Raw genomic sequence first — 24,326 nt, forward strand, 5'->3', positions numbered from 1 at the left:
TGGTCATCCGCAGGACCTGCAAAAGTTCACGTCCCTTTGGGCTTGCCAGCACCCCCTGCTGGTGGTGACTTCCCAGGAGAGGAGGGAGTGGCCATCTGATCCCTCAATGGTGGCTGAGATCAGTGGTGAGTCAGCAGGCAGAGACGGCAAAGGGTGTGGCCAGGACTCCACTCCTTCAGTTGTGGAGGGCTGGGGTGTCTGCCTGGCAGGACACCTTCCACCTCGTAGCTGAGAGAGGACACTGGGGACGGGAACGGCCAATGCCAAGGAAGAATTGCTGGTTGGTGTTGCTGTGCAAATGGGTTTGTATGTTCTTCTTAGACCCTCAGCTCGGATCCCTCTGGGGCCCATGAGTTCTTCCTCCGACATTTAAATAGCATGGTTCCGTGGTTGTTCTTTTCCCACCCCACCCAGCTTCCATAGCTTAATGGTCTGTTTGTTTTCTGGATGTAAGCGCTGCAGTGGCAGCTCCAAGGATGCACTGGAGCCAGTTTCCTTCAGAAGAAAAGCCAAGGACAGTCTGGAGCGGGTGGTCGGCTCCGGAGGCATGCTCTCCATGTTTTCCCTCGGGTGCTGCTGGCTCACATCTCTTCCCCAGCCCCTGGTCCAAGAACTGGCGCGGTTCTGTATATGCACTTTCAATTGCGTTCGCAGTCTCTTAGGAGATGTATTTGCAGGGAGGAAGGTGATCCCCGCCTCCCACCCCTCCACTATCTTGAAGCCCTCCCTCTGTCCGCACCCCGCACCCCGGTCCCTTAGGAGAAACCTGGGACCCGGAGGAGGATACTCGGACTCGGGGACCTGCCCTCGTTTCTCCTTAACTCTCCCGCTGGCCTGGTCTGGCAGCTGCAGAGAGCAACAACGGGGGAGTGAGCCACTCTTGTTCAGTAGGCCTTCCCAGGGATCTGTGACCTCCATCTGTCTCCTTATCTTGTTTTCCTCTCGGTTTCAGCAGTAGTCGCTAGAGGGTACCGCATCCAGGTCCAGCGGATGTCCTAGTGACCTTTGGCGGGCCCCCGGCTCTCCCACCCTGACTTCCACCGCCTCCGTCTTCAGTAGAGTGTGTGGTTGTACAATGGCAACATGCACAGCTCCCGTTAACGTGTACCGTAAAAAGGTCAGGCAGTGTGATTGGCCTTCTCCCCTCTCCCCTGGCTGCTGACACCGCCCCCCCCTCCCCCCCGCCCCGCTCAGATAATCCCGTGGCTTCTCATCTCCTCTCACCCTGAACCCTGGTGGGAAGGGCTCTGAGGTCCTCTGCTACCTGGCTGGCTGGAAGTCTTTTGTGAAAATGGATACAGGCATAGGCGTCAACCTCCAGCGAGAGGAGTGGGAGGACTACCCATCTTAGGCATTTTTGACCCTTCCTATTTCTGAAGCACTTGCACAAATCTGTCAAGTGGAAGTCTCGCTCAGGGACCAGCTGCTGACTGGAAGTAGAGTGACTCCGCTGGGGATGGTGAGTCAGGGCAGGAGTGGTGTGATCAGACAGTGCCAGCTTTGCGTTGGCACCAAGTGCAGATGGCCTAGGGATTTGAGGGAACTCGGGGAGTTCCCGCTGTTCCCAACTCCTGAGTGTCCTTAAAACAGTCATCATACAGGCAACATTATTTTAGTTGACGTTTGTGGGAAGTGCCTATTATGTGTCAGTCACTGTGCTCTTGTCAGGTTCCCCATTTTTCTATGAAATAGTATTAACTATTGCCTCCATTATATAGATAGGAAAACTGAGGCTTGGGGAAGTGTCAGAACTTGCATAGGAACACACCACTGCTAAGTGGTGGGCTGAAATCCAGGTAATTTGACTCTAGTTTTTAATCACTATGCAATAGTACCCTGTCCACTTCTAGAGGCTGATGTCCAGGCAGTATTGTTGATATTCCTGTTGCTTGTGAGGTCCTGGGAAGTGCTGGTGGGTGAGGCATCTGGGTCTTCCCTTTGGATGTCTGGTACCCTGACGTGCTTTGATGTGAAGCCACAGTGGTCCTAGCAAAGACCTCGGAGTCTGGCCTGAGCTATGGGTTTCCCTAAGTGAGCCCCCATGGGAGGTGGGTGGCCTGGCATGGCCCCTCATCCAGCCAGTGGAGGGTGCCGTCCAGGGAGCAGCTCAGCTTCACGAGACCAAGTCAGACTTGCACTTGGCAGGATTAGCTGCCGGCTCCCTAGTTTCCCTCTTGCTGGGCAGTTTCTCTCCAGCCATGGCTCCTCCGGACACTTCAGTTAAACCCTCTCGTGGAAATTTCCGCTTTGAGTGTGGAATTGCTTAGTTTCCTTTCTCCTCCCACTTCCAGTCTGATTGGTTTCCTGATTTTCTTATTTCTTTTTTTCTAATTTTATTTATTTGTTTGTTGTTTTTCGCTGTGCTGAGTCTCCATGGCTGTATGGGCTTTTCTCTAATTGCAGTGCGCCGGCTTCTCATTGTGGTGGCTTCTCTTGTTGCAGAGCACGGGCTCTAGGGCTCACGGGCTTCAGTAGTTGGGGTGTGTGGGCGCAGTAGTTCGGCTCCCAGGTTCTAAATCACAGGCTCAATAGTTTTCATGCATGGACTTAATTGCTCTGTGGCATGTGGGATCCTCCCGGACCAGGGATCAAACCCATGTCTTCTGCATTAACAGGTGGATTCTTGACTACTGAGCCGCCGGGGAAGCCCTGGATTTTCTTCATGAATCTTTCTTTCCCTTCTTATTTTCATGTGGAGTCTTTCCTTGTTCTTTGATGGCTTTCTCCCCTGAACTCCCCTTTGTGTCCCCACAGTGTCCATGACCCTTCAGCGTTATGTGCACATGTCTCCGGGTGGTCTTTTCTTATTGCTTTTCTGCCTTTGTTCTAGTGACTGTCTCACCCCACAGCTCTAATGCCTTCATTCTACTGAAAAAGCAGTGGGAGCCGGGGATTGTTTTCTGTCCAGTCTACTTCCACCATCGTCACCCCAGCAGGGGTCTTAAAATGTTTGCTCTGGTGAGGAGAGGTCGTTTGGATGGAGGGAGACAGGAAATGAACCGCTGAAATGTTCCTTTTTTTAAAAGCTCTTAACGTTTTAGTTAAGTTTCCTGTGAAGTGAAGTAAAGTCTTAGTGGTGTCCGACTCTTTGCGACCCCATGTACTATAAAGTCCATGGAGTTCTCCAGGCCAGAATACTGGGGTGGGTAGCCTTTCCCTTCTCCAGGGGATCTTCCCAACCCAGGGATCGAACCCAGGTCTCCCGCACTTCTGATCCCCTTCCGTATGTTATCTCATTTAATCCTCATAGCAGCCAGTGAGTTGAGGGATAGTGTGACCCCTGTCTCACAGATGAGGAAATGGGGCACAGAGAGGCAGTAACTTCCCCAGGGTGACACAGCGGGGTGGGCAGTTGAGTCAGAATTCAGACCTGAGGAGGAGGATTTGAGAGGCAGGCTTGCCGTGAGGCTCAGCTGCCTCTGAAGAGCTGATAGAGAGGCTCTGGCGCCTTCCAAACCATCAGACACACACAGTCACCATCGTGGGAGCTCACACACTCTGCCCCCTTTCACTGGCACTCTGTCTCCCCCTTTCCTGTTCTGTCTCTTCTTCTCTTAAGAGAAGCTGCCGTTTTCTGTATACGAGGAGAACACACATCAAGCGACCTCTCAAGGTCTGTCATGCTGGGAGACTCTCCCTGTTTCTTTGCCGTTTTGCGTTCACAGTCAGACTCTAGAGAGAAGGGATTTCAGCTCTTTGGCACAGGCACCTGATCTGTACTTGTGGTCTCAGGACGGGCACCGTGATCCAGCTGCACATTAATAAGCAGTGCAGACAAGGCTGCCCCACCGCCCTTCAGTCAGGGAACCCACAGCCGCTCGGTGCAGCAGGCGCGGCTCATCTGACCAGGGTCTGAAACAGCCAGTCCTGCTTCTTCCGGGCAGTGCCTCCTCCCAAAGGCAGGTGCCCAAGGAGGTGCTTCTGAAAAAGCGGGTGCAGTACCAGCCTCTGAGCTGTCCTCTAAGACTGGGTGCTTGGAACCCCACCCAACACCCTAACCGGCCCCTGCCCAGAGTCACTGTTGCCTCTTTTCAAGTGTCTGGGTTGTTGTTTTTCCCTCCTTAACTTGGTACATAAGTACGGTGATTAAGCAGTTAGAATATAATATCTAGGGTAAAGTAATTGGGCCTCCCTGGTGGCTCTGGTGGTAAAGAACCTGCCTGCCAATGCAGGAGATGAAGGAGATGCAAGTTCGATCCCTGGGTCAGGAAGATCCCCTGGAGGAGGGCATGGCAACCCACTCCAGCATTCTTGCCTGGGGAATCCCATGGACAGAGGAGCCTGGTGGGCTACAGTCCATAGGGCTGCAAAGAGTCGGATATGACTGAGCGACTGAGCAGGCAGCATGCATGTAATTAGTTTGAGTAATTGCCCTGGAGAGAAAATGTTGTAGTGATGTTATAAAGAGCTCCCCCCCCAACCTTTCTCTGCCTATCTGTCTGTCTGTCTACCTATCGGTCTGTCTATCTATCGGTCTGTCTATATTTTCAGTAAACGTTAGGCAAAATGTAAGGAGATGAAGCTGTCGGAGAGCTTCTGATTTCTAGTTCAGAAAGCAAATGCATGGAATAGAGGAGTTATTTATCCTATAAGGAATCATCCAGATCAATTTCTTGCTGTTAAGTAGCAGAGGTGCAGACTCAGTGGCTTCTTAATTAGATACTCTGCATTAACTTCTCTTTCCTTTTTTCCCTTCCCTGTCATTCTCTTTTCTGTCTTTTTTTTGGGGGGAGGTGTCTTTGGACTCAGGGACACAATCCTTCTCTTCTCTCTCATTAAAGTTTAGCACTATCCCCTATCTCCTCCTGCTGCCCCAGCTTCTAGGTTGTCTGTTCTGTAGCTAGTAGCACTCTCCTCTGCCGTCCTCTGAGTTCAGGACATGTGAATTGTTTTATAAAATACACATGAATGTTTCTGGTGAAGCACCCCTTCTAAACGCCATCTCCAAGCTCATCATCCAGGGCTGTGTGAAGTGGATGCTTTTAAGAACTGAGTAGGTGAATGTGTTTGGTCCCTGGGGAGACTGGGTGAAGTCCCATTAACATGGTCTGGTTTTTGTGTGATTCTTATGAAACAGAATATCCTCATTTGTGGGTACCAACCTTCTGCTCTCCATCTTTTTGTACATCTGACTGTCAGCCCAGGAACAGAGAGGCCTGCGGGCCACAGCAAGAGTCAGAAGGCATATTCCTGGCCTCTGAGCAGAGCTGACAGACGTGGGTCTGGCACGCCCCACACCTTTGCTATTTTTGTGGGAGTATGATGGAATTTCACCACTGTGATACTGACCAAGTCTCTTTCTCACTTCAGGTTGAATAGGTATCTGTGACAATAGTCTAGGGCTTATGGAAACCAGGCAATGAGTTAATGAAAAACAATTCATTGGCCTGCATGATTTTCTGTTACTCTCATCCTTGTCCTTTTTCATTTAGGTGTATGGAACTTGGTGGCCCTTGGCTGATAGAGTTAAGATGGGAAAGGGAAGGGAGCAGTGATCTGTCTGGTGTTGATGATGGCTGGAAAAGAATGTACCTCCAGGAACCAGAATATGCATCTTTTTTCCCTCCTTAATTTTAATCTTGATGGTTAATCAATTTGGTCAGGTGTCTTGGCCTACTTTTCTGCTTATATATGAATGAATCTTTGATGATTCTTTTTTGTTGTTGTTCTGGAGAGCAGGGGCTACTCTCTTGCTGTGGTGCACAGTCTTCCCATTGCGGTGGCTTCTCTTGTTGCAGAGCGTAGGCGCTAGGCGAACGGTCTTCAGTAATTGCAGCACTCAGGCTCAGTAGTTGTAACTTGCTGTCTCTTTGGTGGTTGGGCTTCAGTAGTTGCAGCACAGGGGCTCATTCGTTGTGGGTCGAGGGCCTTAGAGCAGGCAGGCTTCAGTAGTTACAGGACATGGGCTCAGTATTTGCAGCTCAAGGGCTCTAGAGCATGGGCTTAGTAGCCCGAGCCATGTGGAATCTTCCCGGACCAGGAATAGAACCCTTGTCCCCGGTATTGGCAGGTGGATTCTTATCCACTGCACCACCAGGGAAGCCCATTAATGGTTCTTTTTAAAAGCAGTTTCCATCAGACACAGGAGATTTGCTAAATTTATACAGTACCCTCTAGATGGGTCCAGGATTTTTTTTTTCTTCTAATGTTTGATAGTGTATTTTCTAATTTGCCATCTTCAACGGAAAGGTGGAGTCTCAAAGGGAAGTTGCAAATTAACTGAGGTTTTATGTGTTTTGTAGTCCTGGGAAGCAGGAGTTGGGGATAGATTGAGGGGTGAGAAATTTGATAGAATAATGTTTAGTGGAAGGGGATTTGGAGTCAGTGAACATGGATGGGTTTGAGTCTCTGCTGTGCTGTCTGTGTGACCTTGGGCAAGTCACTTAAAGCCTCTGAATCTCAGTTTCATTATCTGTGAAATGGGGAAAACAATATTGCCTCATTGGATGCCTGAAAGTGTCAGATGAAGTAATGAATTTGCAAACATGTAAATTATGGAGCACTGTACCAATGGGAATTGCTACTGTTATTATTCCTGCCAGACCCACAGATGCTGGTAAAATAAACTAGGGAATTGTTGATGTAATCATTCTTTTGGAAAACTCTTTCCTTGATGTGCTGGTTACCTGACTGCTTGGATTCCTTGTGAAGTCAGGCTTGAACAGAAGCAGGTACTAGAAAGAATGAGGGCAGGTGCAGGTGGTAAGGGTTGAGACCTCGGGTCACTGCCTTCTTCTTTTATTTGCTATATTTTAATCTCTCCCTTTAACCCTTGGTTTGCTGGGTTTTCTGTGCTCTGGGGGCTGGGTTGCAGAAGTTGGGGAATGAGGGCATCAATTCTCTCAGGATCTCACCACCCCTGGGGGAAAATCTGTGTGGAATTGGGGAACAAGTGCTGGGAGAACTTTCTTGGATCCTTTTGCTTTTTTGCTGGGTCTTGGTTTTCTTCTCTGTAAAAAGAAGCTGAAACTTTAAGGTCTCATCCACCTATCACTTTTTGCAGGTCTGAAATTACAGGCTTGAAGTCCCTAACAGCAAGCCCAGGTTAGCGCATTAGAAGCGCTGCTGTAGAATAATGGAAGGAGGTACTTAGGGATGCCCCGGGATATTGACCTGCTTGTCCGTAGGTGGTTCTCTCTGATTGGGAGAAAGATCTAAAGATGCCAGTGTGTTAGGTTGAACTCCAGCAGGAAGACTGGAGCTTCACCAGAGCACACAAGCTTGTTTCCTTGCTGGTTCTGAGAAGCGGAGCTGCTCTTTTGCATTCTTGCTGCTGCTGACACCTGGCAGACTCGGAGGAATGGATACGTGTACTGTGCTTTAAGTAGAGGCTCTGCATTTCCCCACAAATTCGAGAAGCCCGTGCCCCTTTCCCCCTAGGGCCCGGGGCGCTCTGATCCCTCTCCCCGAGGCTGTCCTGACTGCCACAGCCTATCCCAGGTTGCCCGGGTGAAATGGGCCAGAGAGGAAGCTGTAGTCACTGCCAGCGGAGCGGCCTGTCCCTGCTGGGCAGGAAACCTAGAGTGATGAATGGGGCCGGATGAAGTCATCCTGCTCCTCCAATCAGGCTGCTCCAGAGAGAGCCAGGGGCCTCTGCAGATCCAGCCGGCTGCCGGCTGCTCTCATGTACCTTTAGACAGAGGCTGTGAGTCTCTGGGAGTGGAGTCGGGGGGTGTGAGCCGCCTGCTCCGGCTCCTGTGTAGGCCTCAGTCAGTCTGAATGTTATTGCAAGGTGAGTGGCTTCACCGGGCGTATTCCTCTCCCTCTGCATTCTCGGCCTTGCCTGCCGGGCTCTGGCTTTGTGGCTCTGGCACCTCCTTGCACAGCACCTTCTGCTTCCATCTGAGGGCCTGTCCCTTCTTCTTGAGGTTCTCACACCCGCGTCCCACTGCCCCCCCAGCCTTCTCCCCTCCTGCTACCCCCAGCACTTGCTCAGCACCCGCCAGCTGGCCTCTTCCCACGAGCTCTCCTCGCCCTGACCTGTGGGTACCACTTGGCCTGGTGATGGGAGGGCAGGGCCTTCATCTCTGTGAGCTCTCCCCCAGCAGGGGGAGCCCTGGCGAGACCTGCACTTAACTCCTGGGAAGAAGGGCCCCCTGACTCAGCCCGAAGTGGGCGTCTGTGGGAACAGGGGCAGGCCCCCAACGTGCGGGGGGGACCCCAAGGCTCTTTGCTCTCCGCCCCCAGCGGAGGAGGTCCCGGGGCCAAAGCTTGGAAACAGGCCTCTCATTTCCCCTGACCTTCAGAGGGGCAGTCTGTTCTTTCCGGGTGGACCTTTGTGACTCTGCCTTTTCTCTCTGGACGGCGCCGCTGCCCCTTAGGCCAAGCCGCGATCATGGAGCCGGCTGATATGGCGACAGCAAAGGTAGGATGGAAATGCTGCCGGCCGCACTGTGCGTAAGTGGCTTCGCTTGGCGAGTTCTACCTTCGGTTCACTTTTCTCTCCCCTCCTGTCCCTCAGCCCATCCCTCCGGGAGAGCATCCAGGGGCCGCATCAGAGCGGAGGGAAATGGTGCGATAGTGAGGACCTGGGGAGGGGGGGAAGGCCGGGCGCTCCAGGGCACTCGCCCCACCTCTGTGTGCCTGGAAGCCTGGCGGGTGGGGGCGGTGACCTGTAGCTGTGATTGGGCTGACCCGTGTGTGTGCGTGTTGTCTATCTTGTTAGCTTTGCCTCGGTTTTGCTTGACCTTTATCCTGTGTCTTTTCCGTCACCCTTCTCCCTTGTTCTCCCTGCCTCCTCCCCGCACCGCAGTGCTGTCTTAGCCCATCTGTGCCACCTCGACTCTCTCGTTTCACCTTCCTTTGCTCCTCTCTTCCCTAGGCCTGCTGTATAAGGCCCGGGTGGGGTCGGCGTGGGCTGGACAGTCTTGAGAGCAGAGACTGCCTGTCATCCTGCAGCAAACGTTGGCCTTGGGATTGGCGAGGGGTTTGGCTCTGAGTGGTGGAGGTGGCGGCTGCCCCTCCCACCACTCGTCTGATGCCCCAATGGAAGTGCGGCCCTGGGCATCCAGGGAATCACGCCCGCTGCTGTGTCGTGGGGACGCTGTCGGCGCTAGAGGGCGTCCCTGAGATTGCTTTCTAATCTCTCCTGACTCCTGCTTGCAATTTGCAATTTGTTTTTCTGTGTGTTTTTTTCCCAAAGAAGGAGCTTGAGCCATTAAGGGTGGATGGGGGGCTAAGGAAGCTGAGTGTGTAAGCCCCTGTGGTCCTTCCAGAACATCTCAGGGCTTGGTTTGGGGGCCTTTCCTCTTTGGCCGATGGCAGGGTCTCCTTTCTCTCCGAGATGGAAGATTGGACGAGGCTCAGACTTCTGGAGCAGGTTGGGTACCCCATGTGCATATGGAAGAGAGAGGGAGATAGGAGCGCCAGCCAGCAACGATGCTGTGGGCAGTAATGTGTTAAAGCAGCTAGGATGCGTCTCAGCTCCGCTGAGTTCTCAGCCTTTTCTTCCCACTTCCACATGCTGTGTGCTCTGATCCAGGTTACTTAACCTCTCTGGGCTTTCATCTCCTCATCTGCATAATGGTGAAAATGACATGCATGTGTTGTTTTAATGAGCTTAGATTCTGTCAAAAACTTCCTTTTTCTTGCAGACAGGAGCTAGGAAGAGCAAAACTGAATGAGAACAGGCCTCCCTGGATTCGTGGACCACATTGCCCCCCTCAGTCCCCCCACCCTTCCTGTCTCTTTCCTTCCTTCCACAATCATTTGAGCAGCCACATTGAGCATGCATAGTGCAAGGTGCTGCACCCCCTTAGCTGTGTGCTGTGGCAGCCGCGGGAGCAGGCATCTGCAACTGTGTCTGGATCCAAAACAGTGTGTTCCAAGCAGTTTGCTGTCTGGCTGCTCTCTGTGATGTCAAGTGTCATCTCTCGTCAGGCTTACCTCTTAGAAACCTGCTAGTCAACTACCTCTTCCAGTTGTAAGTGGTTTGGGATCACTCAGCCGGCTCTCAAGGGTCTGTGGTGGTGAGTGCTCTGGGAAAGGTGTGGTTTGCGGGGGTGGGGGAGTGATTCCACAGTTAGTTTGGAGATCTGTGTTTGCATTTGCCTATGGAGGTAGAAACGGAATAGGATTCATTTTTCTCGGGTTCTTGTCCTTCCTTTGTCTAGATTGTGGATTATCTAATCAGGCAAAAAAAAAAAAAACAGACCTTGGAGCTGAACCGTTCCTGAGGGCTAACATTTGTGTTCAGGACCTTGACCACAAGAGGGAATCTGATTGGTCAAGGAAACAGACAACATTTAACCCTAGCGTTGATTCTTTTTCTTTAACCTTTTCTAACCCAAATCTTTCAGGGGGAGTGTAGTTCAAGTGTTTTCAGTCTGGGTCCCTGAACCATTAAGGTCCTTGGATGGACTTGAGGAGAGGGTCCAGGAGCCTCAATCATTTGTAGGCAGAATTTCCTATCTCTGTATTTTTCTGGAAAGAATATCCACAGCTCTCATCAGATCTCAGAGGGCTCATAACTCAGGAAAATTTAAAACTCTTTTAACTCCCATAAAGAGTCTGCTTGGATTTTGCAACCCAGCTACAAAGAAAACCTGTACGTTGTGGTTGACACGCTGACACTGGAGGGTGTTGTGCACATGCAGGAACCCTGGAGTAAAATTTCGTGATGTGACTCACTGGTAACTGATTTAATATGATGTGGATGTCATTCTTAAATGTCTTGTTATTGTTTAGTCACTAAGTTGTGTCTGACTCTTTTGCAACCCCGTGGAGTGTAGCCCACCAGGCTCCTTTGTCCGTGGATTTCCCAGGCAAGAATACTGGAGTGCATAGCCATTTCCTTCTCCAGGGATCTTCCCTACCTAGAGATCAAACCCAAGTCTCTTGCATCTCCTGGATTGGCAGGCAGGTTCTTTACCCTCTGAGCCACCTGGGAAGACCTTAAAATGTCTAAATAGCTGTAAATCCATTTCCCTTACCTTTCCTCTGTAATATCTGATATCCTGTTCCCCTGGATCCCTTCAGCTCCCAATATATTGGATTCAGTTTATTGTTGTGGTCAAGTTGCTAAATCGTGTCCGACCCTTTGCAATCCCATGGTCTATAGCCCACCACGCTCCTCTGTCCTCCACACTTGGGTTCAATTACCCGCCACTGAAATAACTTTTAGTAGAAGGGGTGGTCACTTTTGATGAGAGCCCTGCCTATTTAGACTATATTCAATTCCTGGAGGCAGGCTTTTAGAGGTGTGACTTCATCTCTGGGAGTCTGCATTATTGCATTGAGATGGTGCTACTCTTTTTCTAAGGTTGCAGTTTCAGACTGGGGTCAGCGGATGTCCTGACATGACTGTTAACATAAGTAGATGATAAATTGTGTCCTAAGAGTTTCCATTTCAGCCTTGAGAAAACAGGTTGGTAAGCATTCATTAATCCATTCACTCAACAAATGTTTATTAAATGCCGATTATACACCCGCAGAGATTCAATATGTGGAAGTTTTTGATGAATAACACAGGATCACTGTGAGCACTTTGTTCCTCATGGGTTCTTGGGGAGGACAGATGAATAGACAGATTATGATGGTACAAAGGTAGTAAGGGTTGTAATAGAAGCTCAAGTCACCAGGAAAGCACGAAAGAACTATTGGATGTTGCCTGTGCAGGCATCAGAGCTTTCTAAAGGAAGTGACATTTGATCTGAGGCATGGGTGGGAGTTTATTGCATGGACAAGGGGAGAGAGATGGTCTGGTTATAATATGGAGCTGGACAGGCCTGAGTTCAAATGCTGGCAGTCCATGCTTTCTGGCTCAGTGAACGTGAGCGAGTTATCCTGACTTTTCCTAGTCTCAGTCTCTCCCTTTGTAAATGAGGGTGATATCGTCCCCCCACAGGACTGTTGTGAGGATTAAATACTTTCAGTAAAATGCCTGCACGTCAGAGATGTTCACTGAACAGTCGTGAGGCAGAAGCATGTGGCAAAGCCCAGGTCACCGCAAGTAGTTGTGCCTGATCGGAGCATAGGATGAGTGTGGAAGATGGGAGGCAGATGATGAAACTGGAGAAGGAAGTGGGAGTTGACCCATCAGGACCGCCTTAGCCCTGTGTAAATACTGGGAGCAGTTGAAGGACTTTATTTAAGATAGGCTCAGGTCTGCTTTTGAAAAAGTATTCTTTGACTGCAAGATAGACAGATCATTAGAATTTTCCTCATTTTGTGCTATCTCTGACACTTATGTTTTCCACATCTGTCTTCCCCCACTCATATATGCTAAGTTGTTTTAGTCGGGTCCAGTTCTTTGTGACCCCATGGACTATAGCCCGTCAGGCTCCTCTGTCCATGGGATCTTCCAGGGGAGAATGCTGGAGTGGGTTGCCATGCCCTCCTCCAGGGGATCTTCCCGACCCAGGTATCGAACCTGCATCTCTGACATCTTCTGCATTGGCAGGTGGGTCCTTTACCGCTAGCACCACCTGGAAAGCCCCAGAACTGATGTGACTTTATGCCTAATTAAATGGGAGGCAGAACAGAAGGCATGTGGGATGAATTCCAAGTCTCTGACTGGGTGGTGCCTTCTATTGCAATAGGCTCAGAAGGTCATGGTCAGGGGGAGATGTAGAAGGATGGTGTGGAGTTTCATTTGTTGGTGCTGGCTCTGAGGTGCCCATGGAACATCGAGGTGAAGGTATTCAAGAACAATTGGGAATTTGTATGAGAGCCCAGGGGAGCGGTTATAGTTTTTATACATGTATATTTGAGAGGCACAGTCTTATCTCCAAGGCATTGTTCAAACAGTCAGACCTGGATTAGGTCCTATAAGAACAGTTGTAGCTATGTGGGTGGGGATGGATGTTAACTGGAGTTACTGTAGTGATCTTTTTTAGTACCTACATAGATGGAACCATTATGTTGTATTTCTGAAATTATCATAATGTTATATGTCAATTATATCTCAATTAAAAAAAAAAAGACTAGATTAGGAACCTCTGTGACCCAGATAGCCCCCTAGGACTGGAGATTGGACTGGAGAAGCTTTTCAGCAGTTACGAGGCGGAGACTCTCTTTCAAGTGCAGTGTGAGATCTTGGAACTGAGAAGGCCTTCTTCATAGGATAGTCTGAGCTTTGTGGGTTTTGTAGAGAAATTGAAAAGTGTCGATGGACTGACCCAGAATTGCCACATATTTTTTTTTAACCCATAAAAGGTAACAACAGGACTAAATGGAACTAAAAAGTAGAAACTACCACTACTGCCATTTGTGATGGGTTGGCCAAAAGGTTGGTTTGGGATTTTCTGTACCAGCTTATGGAAAAACCCAGATGAACTTTTTGCCAACCCGGTATTTAGTGAGGATTTAAACACAAAATTTAAAAGGATGAATTATTAAAAATTAAAAATTCAGTATATTTAGTTTTGGGGAGCTTAACCACATTGCCTTTATTTTTCTCACTTGTCTGTGGATCTGCATGGATACATCATGGTGCGGGCCAGCACTTGGGCGCTCCTGAAGCAGCACAGATAACTCGGGGCTGAGTTACGGGAGGACACAGGTGCATTTCCTGAGGACCTCTGCAACCTGGGCTCTTAGGCTCACTCATGATTATGGCAGTCTCCTGTCTATCGTGATCTTAAGAGAATATCGTAGGTATAGCGGCCTGAATCATCTTTGAACATTTAATTTTCAACTTTAAGATGCTAATGAGAAAATATCCTGATGTAGGAAGTGAAACTTCAGAATGCATCCTTCTAGACACAGCCTGCTCCATCCAAATAAACCTGTATTTATTGGCAGCGATCGTAGCAATATGTTCCGAAGGCCCTATTTCTAGACACGTGTCATGCAAAGAGGAAGTTCTGGTCTCCGTAGAGGATGATGACAAATATTGGATCCTTTTTCTGGCTAACTCTTTTGACTTAAGGCCATACTAATCAAGAAATAATTATCACAGATTTAATATAGGTTTAGCTGAGAACATTCACCGTTACTCATTAGTTGATTGAAAAATTGGCATAATGATTACAAACCTGTCTTCATTTTGAAAAACAGAAGTACTGTGCCGTTCTGATTAGCTGTGTCTCTCTAATGGGACTTATTGCTTTAAACTTTATGTTAGATTTAATATAACTACTTAATACCCATGCCTTGTGTTCCATACTAGCTTATGAGCTTTTAGAGCTCAAGAATGATATCGGATTGATCATTGAAATATCATCTTGGTTTGCCTGGGTTATGAACACATTAGCCACTCAATGAGTATAGTTATTGTTGAATAAATAAATAGCTGACTGACCTAACAGAAATATCACAAAATAAAACAACCCAAACATCTCCAAAAAAATAGGAAACGTGAGAAACTTTGGCAAAGGAGAAAAAGTAGATCAGGAAGCATAGAAATGGATTCTTTTGCATGTGGTTCTTTTGCAGTGTGGTTCTTTTGCAGTGGGTAGTGGTGGTCTGCGGTCCCTGGTTGAGAATAATCAAAAGAAGGGTTAAAAAGTGTTGAGCACTTACTCTATATTATATCACTCATTGTGTCATTGTCACGGATTGTTGACATCATCGCTTTTTTATAGATAGAGCCGAGGCGTAAGCGACTTGCTCAGGGTCACGCGGCTTGTTCAATACGGATTTGAACTCAAGTCCCGGTTTCAGAATCCTTGTACTGAACCACAAAGCATATCTCCAGGACTGGTGTCAGGCCCGTGTCAGTTAAGAATGCAACTTTTCTCTGCTGGTCCTTCTCAGCAAGCAAGCAGTTTCTCTGCCAGCAAGAGATTCTTGTCTTGTCCTTGGCCTGGAGACTTCCACTGTGAAAATGAGTTAACACTTGATTCAGCTGTCTGTTAATGGCAATTCTCATATGTCACTTAGTTGAGAAAGGAGAAATCTCCATTTGGTGGGAGGAGAGCAGGAAGCAGCTGGCTGTGGGTGTATGGGTGCTCAGGCTCCCTCCTTGAGAAAACCTGAGTTTATGTGCATCCTCCAGGGTCCCTGACACCATCAGTCACCCTGAATTTCTCCAGAGAATAAACCAGGAAGGAGCAGCGGGGGTAAATAGAAATATGCCTTGTTTCTTCCATCTGGGAGCAGACAGGTTTCCTTTTGTTATGAGTGTAATTAGAATGAGGAGTGAAATGAGGCCACGTTCCCCTCTCCTGGGGGGTGGGGTTTCTCCAAGGTGTGATAGGAGGGCGTTTACCTCCTAGGGGCCGCCCTTCTGTCTAGCAGCAGAAGGAGTTGTGATCCAGGACCCGCTAATGAAAGAGTTGTTGTTGTTTAGTCGTTCAATTGTGTCCTACTCTTTTGTGACCCTGTGGACTGAAGCCCACCAGACTCCTCTGTCCATGGGATTCTCCAGGCAAAAATCCTGGAGTGGGTTGCCGTTTCCTTCTCCAGGAGATCTTCCCGACCCAGGGATCGAACTGGCGACTCCTGCATTAGCAGGTGGATTCTTCACCACAGAGCCACCATGGAAGCCCCTAATGAAGGAGCCCTACAGGTGAAGCAGCACCGAGTCAGGCAGTCAGGTATTTGGGAAGCAGGGAGGGACTTCGGAGGAAAAGTGGAAGGCAGGATAAAGAGCAGGAGGCCAGTCCCCTTTGGGGTTTTTTCACTGCCATACAGAGCGGGGCCCAGGATGGTCCTGTCTCCTTTCATCAAGCCGGGAAGTAATCACAGAGAGGGGATGTCAAGAGCTGCTTCAGCAGACAGGGAGGGAGGGCTTAACTGGCCTCCGTGCCCAGGAGAGCAGGGGAGGCAGTTCCCGTCCTGGCCTGGATGAGAGGGAGCGGGGCCTGGGCTGGAGAGCGGCCTTTGTGATTCCTGGGCACAGAGCTTTGCTCCCTAGCTTTTGCTCTCTTCACCAACCCCCACCTGATCTCAGGGTTGGGAGTAGGATGAGAACGAGGCCTCCCAGGGCCTCAGTTTCTCCTTCCATCCCGCGTGGTTTAGTCACACCTCACTGGCTTTGTTGTGAGAAGCCCAGACCTAACGCATGGGAGGCCGTCCGAAACTCGCATGGACTGACACCCCTGTGTGGACGCCCTGGCCGCCCGCCTCCATCCCGTCTCCCTCCCTCCTCTCTGGTCTGGATGAAGAGGGGGTGGGATGAAGCCTACCAGAGCTTGGCTTTGACCTTGTCCATCTTGTTGTTTGCCTGGAGGAACCTTCTGGATTAGCAGATTGTGAAGGAGGGGCAAAGAAGGCTGGGGTTGGTGGGGGGAGGTGAGTCTGTCTGTCCAGCAACCTAAGCAAATCCCTGGGGTGCAGAGGCAGAAGGAAGCGTCCTTCAAACGAACAGAGCCTGGCTGACCTTCCCCAAGAGCCTCTCCACCCCAGTTACTCCTTGGCCTGAGCCGCCCCTCCCTAGAGTGGCCCGCGGGGCTTGAGGACAGAGGTCCGTGCACCGGAGGGGTGGGGCGGGCTCAAGAGGCTCCAGGCTGGGTGCCGACAGACCAGAAGGCAAGGCCAATGCCTGCAGCCCACACCGTCACCCCAGAGCCTGTGACTAATAGTGGCAGAGGGGGGGAAGTGGAGGAGGGGGGCGGGGAGGAAGGGAGGAGGGACGGGGAAGTGGTGGGGAGCACCTGATGGGCGCAGCTCTGGCCATCTGCCGTCCCCTCACACAGCCTCTGTTGACCGCAGTGTGGAATTCTGGCTGGAGGGAGAGGTGTGGAGGCTAGTTGTCGAAGCGCTCAGGAGGCTCCCCCTCCCCCCAGTGCTCCTCTCCACTAGCTTCCTGACCTCCAAAATGCTCCTTAAATATAACACTCTGGGCGCCTGAGCGCGGAGCTCTCTGTTTCCCCAGCGTGTGACTGCAGCACTGCTCTGCCCCAGTTTTTGCCAGCTCCTGGAGGCATGCGGCTCTACCCTGCAACTGCGGCACTCCTCAGGAGCAGGGGCAGATCCGAGAGCAAGAGAGAAGGCGGGCCTGCGGGGACCACGTTGTCCATCTATTTTCTGCTCCAGATACGCTCCACTCCCAGTGCCTTCCCAAGGTCGTGAGGAGGCATGTGCGTCTGCTGCCGGAAAGAGGAAAGAGCCTCCGGTGGGGAGGTGGGAGTCATGGGGCTGAGTTCTCGCTCACAGATGCAAAGCGTCCCTTGGCTGGGGGCCTTGGGTGTCCGGTTATTGGTCACCAGCTGTGTGCTCTGGTTGAAAGGCCCCTCTCACCATTCTGGCCCCGACTCACACAAGACGCAGAAAGTCCAGTTGTGATATTGTCGGGTTAGCAGAGGAACAGCACCAGGGTGGGTGAGACCTCAGGCTCCTGGGGGTCAGGAGGGAGCCAGGGCAGCTGAAATCAGAAAGGAACTTTTTTCCAGCCTTCATTCCAAACCCAGTAACATTTGGAAGGAACCACTGCAGCAAGAAGCTTAGAATCATGTAAACCAACCTTCTTCTTCTGTGAACTGAACCTTGGGCATGCAGCCAACTTGTGAATATTTGTGACTGGGGAGATCAATTTTTTGAACTGAGATTTTGGAAAATGCATATAACATAAAAGGTTGTCTTTGTCAGCCCTTCCCCCACCACCGTCCTGCCCTTTCATCAAGTCTGTTCACAAAAATAGGTGAAGGCTGGTGCCAGGTGAACACAGCGGTACCTCTTACCCATCCTGCTGACCACACTGTCCTCCCACCCTCCAGAGGTGACCACCTCCCTAAATGTTGGCCGTGTCATCCCCTTGACTTTTCATTTTATGGGTACAGAGTATCTCTCTATACAAATTCTCTATCTATATGGCTATAAAATGTCTGGCTTCAATCTGTCTATCTCAGGCTTCCCTGGTGGTTCAGATGGTAGAGAGTCTGCCTGCAATGCAGGAGACCTGGGTGCAATGCAGAAGACACCCTGGGTTGGGAAGATCCCCTGGAGAAGGGAATGGCAACCCACTCTAGTATTCTTGCCTGAAGAATTCCATGGACAGAGGATCCTGGCAGGCTACAGTCCATGGGATCACAAAGAGTTGGACAAAACTGAGTGTTACTTGGGCAAAACTAACACTTTCACTTTTATCTATCTATTATGTGTTTTATATATTATATATATATATATATAATCATCCTGTAGGTATTCTTCATTGATTCACTTCCTCTGTTCAACATTGTTTCTGAGATTCATCCATTTTTTTGCATGTGACAGTAATTGATACATTTTATGTATGCTATTGCTATACACTAGGGCTTCCCAGGTGACTCAGTGGTAAAGAACCCACTTGCCAATGCAGGAGACACAGGAGATGCAGATTTGATCCTTCAGTTGGGAAGATCTCCTGGAGAAAGGAATGGCTACCCATTCCAGTATTCTTGCCTGGAGAATTCCATGGACAGAGGAGCCTGGCGAGCTACATACAGTCCATGGGGTTGCAAAGAGTTGGATGCAGCTGAGCATGCAGGCATGTTATACTATCCCAGATCAAGAAAACAGCAGTTAATTTTCCCTCCTGTTTTTGATAGATACTTTTCCCCAATGTTTGGTCGGTCCCTGCAAACCATGTGGTCACATTCAGTGCTGTGTGAAGTATGTGAGCCTTAGGTAATCAGACTAACCTTGATATTATTCCAACCTTGATATTGTTAGACTTTTTATTTTACTAAGATCGTTTTTTTTTTTTTATGTGGACCATTTTTTGAAGTCTTCATTGAATTTGTTTCAATAGTGTTTCTATGTTTTGGTTTTTTGGTCATGAAGCATGTGTGATCTTAGCTCCCCAACCAGGGATCAAATCCTCATCCTCTGCATTCGAAGGTGAAGTCCTAACCTCTGGACCACCATGAAAGTCCCTGTTAGATTTTTAAAATTTTACCAATCATCTGGGTATGAGATGGTATCTCACTGAAGTTTAAATTTGCATTTTCCTAAGTAGTCATAAACTTGAGCACCATTTCATATATTTATTGATCATTTCCTCTTCTGAAAGTGCTTATTCAAATCGTTTGTCTATTTTTCTCATTGTGTTTTTTTCTTATTAATTTATAGAATTTTTAGAATAAACTCTGATTAAGTCCAGTTATTACACAGTCCAATTACATATGTTATGCAGTCTTCCTCTGAAAAATCTTGTCTTTTCTGTGGTCAATGCTGATGATCATATGTTCTTAATCTTACTGTGGTTACAGCCTTCCTTTTCTGGACTTTCTTTTTTTTTTTTTTTACTGAGTTGCTTAGGAAATTCTTAGGCAACAATCTGTGTGAGGATCTGTTTGTAATTATGACTTATCAGAGGAGATTGTTTTTCCTTCCTCATTCACTCACTGTCAAGGTTGAAGACAGTTTTCCTCTTATATCCTCAGCAGCACCACGTCTTTCAAGTTCACCCTTGTGGTGAGAGTTTAGTTAGCAGGACCTGCTTTACTGGGTCTTCTCTTGCACCTCTCACATTAGCAGGCTTTTGGCCTCACATAGGGCTTCCCTGGTGGCTCAGTGGTAAAGAATCTGCCTGCAGTGCAGGAGACCCAGCTTCGATCCCTGATCGGGAAGAGCCCCTGGAGAAGGAAATGGCCTCACACAAGTGGGCTTTTGACTTTGTCCCTTGTCCAGCGTGCTCTGTGAGGCCATCAGAACTGAAGCCCAGTTCCACAGGTTCTAAAAATGTATCCTCAAGGCGTCCCTTGATTTTATGGGTTTCTGCACTCACTACATTTGTGCCTCTGAATATTCCTGTTTTGATAGCTCATCAAGCTTTTTTAAAAGAATTTTTCTCTCTTTGTTAGTGTTTTATTTTATGCAGCATTTTTTAGTTGTTAGCGGGAAGGACCATCAGGATATCTAGTCTACCATATTGCCAGAAATAGAAATCTTCTGAGTTTAGTTTTTTTTTTTTTTTTTAATTCTTGCCCTTCTTGAAATATGGGTATCAAGGAGTGGCCAGCCAGATTGCAGTCAGGCAGAAACAGGAGAGTCTAACGCATCTGCCTGATCATACACAGATTAATATAGAATTACGTTGGTGCTGACAATTTACCTGTCAGGGAACTTTTCAAAACATACAAAACAGACTGTCCTCTATGAGAAGGTAAGGGAACATATACTGAATGAGGAAGCTCAGGGTACTCCTCACATCACATACACACAGTGACATGCAAGCCAGCTAACTCATCAGTTAAAGGAAGAGGAAGCTAGCTTGATTTAGTCTTCTTTTTACCTGTGGCCTGGATTCTTTTTGTTCTGGGAGCACGTTAGCCCTTGTCATCAGCTTGTCTGATGATGGAGAAGATTTTTCTTTCATCAACATACATTATGATCGAGAGACTGGATGTTGGAGTTGGCCATGCCTGCATTCAAATCCCAAGGTTGCAGCTTGTTGGTTGGCATTAGACAAATCAAGACACTACACTCTAGTTTACCAGGTCTTGTCTTGCACCTCTCCATTAGCTGTATTACCTGGAAAATAATGAGAGTTAACTACTTCATAATTTGTATGAGGTTTCAGTGAGATAATACTTGCCCTCAATAAAGTCTCACTTAATAATTGTGAAGCAAAGGGGAGTTTAAAAAATAATAGGTAAAGGGCAAAGCTAAAAAATTTGAATGTTGCGATAGTGTTTCTAATGTAATACTTGGAAAGCTTTGATCCAGGTTTTATGTGTCACCTGCGATCAGAGCAGTTGATGGGCAGAATGAGAGTATTCTTATCTTCGTGGAGTACTCTAAGTGACATTAGCCTAGGGACTGGGTCACAGGTCCGGAAAGTCCTTTGACAGAATAATTATCTCGGTTGTAAAGGAGGACTATATACACTTCTGGAATCTTCTGCATCCCTATAATATCTAGAATGACAGTATAGCTGAGGGACAAGCTCAAGGAGCTTAAGAAATACAACCGCAGATGTCTTCAGAAGTCTTGTAAGTGTTTCAGTGTGGTGTCCCATATGGGGACTATGGATGGAGGGAAATTCCATCACCCAAGGATATCTTTACCAGTATTTCTGCAGAACCATCTGGACGCTGGAGAGAGACAACAGTGCTTGAATTAGGTTTGAATGAGGTCACTTCAATTAAACCCTGGCTGATCAGACCCCTACTGGGCAAGCATTCCTACTCAACTGGAGAGATAAAGCTGAACCCATATACTTCCCCTGCCTTCATGGAGCTGATCATCTAAAAGGAGGAAGGCAGGTCATGAACAAGTAATTATCTGCACTCTCGTTTTTCTTAAGTGTCACCTTAGAGGGTCAAGTGTAGTTGGTGTGCCTATAGCACAAATGGATATCCTGATTGCTTTGGGGCAAGTTACAGGGTAAACCCTTATTATGGTTCAGTTGACGGTTGCTATGCCATAATTAATCTCCTCTTTGTTCATTCTCACCCATCCGCATTACTGACCCAGATAGTCAGTAATCTAGGGGAGGACAAAAAGGAATGGCATGGTCAGAGGAGTTGCTGGGGCTGGAACTCCTGGACCTCAGCTTGGAGGATTGTAAGAAGAGCTGTGTCTCCTTTTCCTGGGAGTCCAGTGTTCGAGTTGATGTTGAAAAATCTCAGTCCCTCCTCACTTGATGCTGGGTCTTGTCTGAATCTTCATGGGGCCCTGTATGATGATAAAATATTTAAATCCTGCACCAGGCCTCTGTGGCCACCTTAAAAGGTTTCCTGGCCCCAGGTGACTGGGGGCGCTGCTGGGCCACCACAGGGAGCTGCCTCATCCTGAGCCTGGAGAGGCGACATCCCCAGCAGGGAAGAGAACTAAGAGTTCTGAGTGCTGTGAACTGCTGGGAGCTCATAGCGCTGTGCCTGCCCCGCCTTGCTGGGGAAGGGTGAGGACTCTATTTAAGGTGGTCCTGGGCAGCTCACCTGCCTTAGGACACCAAGGCACCTGGCCTCTTAAGTTGGCTCAGCTTCAGCTTCGGGCTTACGAGAGCCTGGGTGCCGTGCCCCCCCTCCCACTCCGGGCGTGGGGCATTTTAACCCTTTGACGGATGCCCAGGGAAGCACTTGTCCTCAGACGTTTCTGCCCTGCCCTCTTCCTTCTCCGGCACCCACATCTCTCCCTCACCCTCTCCCTGACTTTCTGTCCCATCCTGCCATCCTGGGACAAAACGTGTGCTGTGTCTTTAAATGGGCGGAAGTGGCTGGCAGGGCTTTGCTTGGGTACTGCATTGATTAGGAGATTATATGGAGCTACGGGAGCTGCCGCCTGGGGGAAGAGAGGTGCAGGTTCTACTTGTTTTTGCTCTCCTCCCGGGGCTCTGCTTGGGGTCCTTTCCCTAGGCTGTTCCTAGCCGGCTTGAGGAGAGGGCGGGAGGGTAGCTGGCCAGCCTGCCTGTTGACAGCAACTCCAGGGTTTGTTTTGCAGCCTTGCCAGCCGTGCCCATCCTCATCAGAAACTGGCAGTGGCAGCGGCCGCTCGGGCGGGCGGGCAGGCAGCTCCGGCCCCGGGCTGGGTTTGCAGAAACTGTCCTTTGCCTTTTCGCCCAGCTTTTAGCTGGGAACAGGGAGGGAGAGAAAACAGTGGAATACTTCTTCTGGCTGGCGCTGCCTCTCTCTCTCTCTCTCTCTGTCTCTCTCTCTGTGTCTGTTTCTCTCTCTTGCCTTTCTCTTTCTGGGTTCAAGTCACATTTCATGGGATTCTGTTCTTTTGGGACTTCGTCATCTTTTCAAATATGTCCTGGGACCCTCGGAGCTGTGCCCGGGATGCTAAGGACACGGTCAGTGGATTATCGTGACTGTACTAATGAAAGGATTCAAGCTGTCCTGGTGAGTAGAGCAGGGACAGGCGGCTCCCCCTGCCGCTGTCTTTCTTCACCCCAGTGTTTCCTGCCCCCCCCCCCAGCTCCCTGCTCTCCCCCAGCACCTCAGTGTCCTCAAGAGAGGTCTCCTTCAGATAGGCCCCCTCTTCCGAGCTGGAGCTGGGTATCGAGGGGTGAAGGTGGGGTCCACACACTCTGCGAAGTTGGGTTGCCCTCTCGCACACCCCCCAGCTTCTGCACCGCTGCAGTATTTTCTGCCAGCCTCCTCCTGGGGGAGGCGTTTGGTGGAAGTTGAGGGGCTGTGGAGAGAATCAAACTACAGCTGAAAAAGAGGCTCCAACTTCGAGGGGGCCGAGGGCTGGCTAACGCTGAGGGAACTGGATAAAGAAAGAAAGCTTTCACAGTATCCTGTATGTCCGCATTAAGCTGGTGGTGCAGACTTTCTTTACCCAACAGGTAAAGAAAGGGGGCCCTTATCCCCCTGCTCCTTGGGCACCCTTACCCCTGGTGAGCAGTCTCTGACCTCTTAGAGGCTTCTCTCTGAGAAGAGAGTCGGGGGGCAGGGGGGCGCTGCAGGTTCTAACCTCAGATGTGCCTGCTGCCCACCGTGGACACACCTTGGGGCTTTGCAAGCCCTTCTTCCTTTTGCTTGGGGTGTGGGTATCTGTATTATAGCCGCCAAAGTCCTCAGAATATTTTTGCCTTCCATTTTAAAAATAAAACCCTTACCTCTCCCTCTTCTCCTTTGAATCAGATGGGTGGGTGAATTGGCTTTTTCTCTGGTTGAGCAACTGGAGATTTTGCTTGGAAAACTTCGCCATTCCCTGAAAGGTGGCGTGTGCAGCTCCGAGGAAGAAGACTCCCTGGCTGGAGATGGAGCTTCTCCTTGAAGGCTGTGGAGGTGGGAGGAGAAGAAGGCTTGGGAGTGCTCCCTGTGGCCAGAGGTCCTGGGTGGGGTGGTGTTGGGTCACCTCTCTGGAATGGAGGGTGAGTGTCAGAGTTGGGGTGGGTATTGAGATATTTAGTGCAGAGTCCTGGTCTGGCTCTTGGCCACATCTGGCTTTGCAGAACCACCCCCTCTCCCAACACCACCACTACCCCAGCTTAAACCCCGAAAGAGTCGGTCTAGGCTAGCCCTCCTCCTTTAGGCAAGAGGGTCCTTCAGTGAAAAGATACTTTAGAAAAGATACTTTGTGGAAGGGAAGTGGAGGATCTTAGTTTCTGCCAGCTTAATCCTTCATAACTGTGAGGTCTGGAGCAGTGGTACACAGCAGTGACCACCCAGCCTGTAGCTTCTGCTCCTCAGCGTTTGGTTTCACTTGCTCGTGTATTGGCTTCTGTGCGCAAGGAAAGCCCCCTCTGAGTTTGAGAAAGGGAGGTGGGGGTACCATGGTGCCTCTCCAGCCCTGGCTTTCTTGGGGCCGGGTTCCCTGTTCCTCCTGGGTTGGCAGGGTTAGCAGGCCCAGTCAGCATCCAGAGCTGGCCCCGTATTCCTCTGCAGAGCCGAACTGGGCCCATGACTTGCATGAGGCCTCCAAGGCGAGCCTGGGTGCTGCCCGGAGAGCAGGGACGCTGGCTCGTCACGGAGGTCACTCAGCTTCCCCTGCATCCCTGCTGTCAGCACGCCAGGGTCGGGGCCAAGGTGTGCTTGGCTGTCATTCAAGATGAGACATCACTTTAACGC

General features: G+C 49.5%; 1 protein-coding gene and 1 long non-coding RNA gene across 9 annotated transcripts in view; one reads left to right on the forward strand and one right to left on the reverse strand.

Moving 5' to 3' along the window:
• The window catches only part of GRAMD1B (GRAM domain containing 1B), a 260,267-nt gene that overhangs the window by 137,331 nt on the left and 98,610 nt on the right, over nt 1-24,326 (forward strand). Inside the window, exon 1 of one of the 8 annotated variants that reach the window (XM_043481181.1) lies at nt 22,067-22,103. The exons of 6 other annotated variants lie outside the window; for them this stretch is intronic. Coding sequence is in view for 1 of the 2 variants with exons in the window: in XM_043481176.1 (XP_043337111.1) it covers nt 22,627-22,649 (23 nt within the window). In the remaining variant the exon portion in view is untranslated. One more of the 8 variants, XM_043481176.1, reaches the window with a different exon arrangement.
• Nucleotides 19,524-23,477, reverse strand: LOC122449532. The gene is made up of 3 exons (XR_006271966.1): nt 23,372-23,477; nt 22,747-22,941; nt 19,524-20,337 (listed from the first exon to the last, which is right to left on the reverse strand). It is a non-coding gene; the product is annotated as an uncharacterized LOC122449532 (long non-coding RNA).

This window comes from Cervus canadensis, chromosome 11 (assembly GCF_019320065.1).
Source record: "Cervus canadensis isolate Bull #8, Minnesota chromosome 11, ASM1932006v1, whole genome shotgun sequence".
Taxonomy (NCBI): Eukaryota; Metazoa; Chordata; class Mammalia; order Artiodactyla; family Cervidae; genus Cervus; species Cervus canadensis.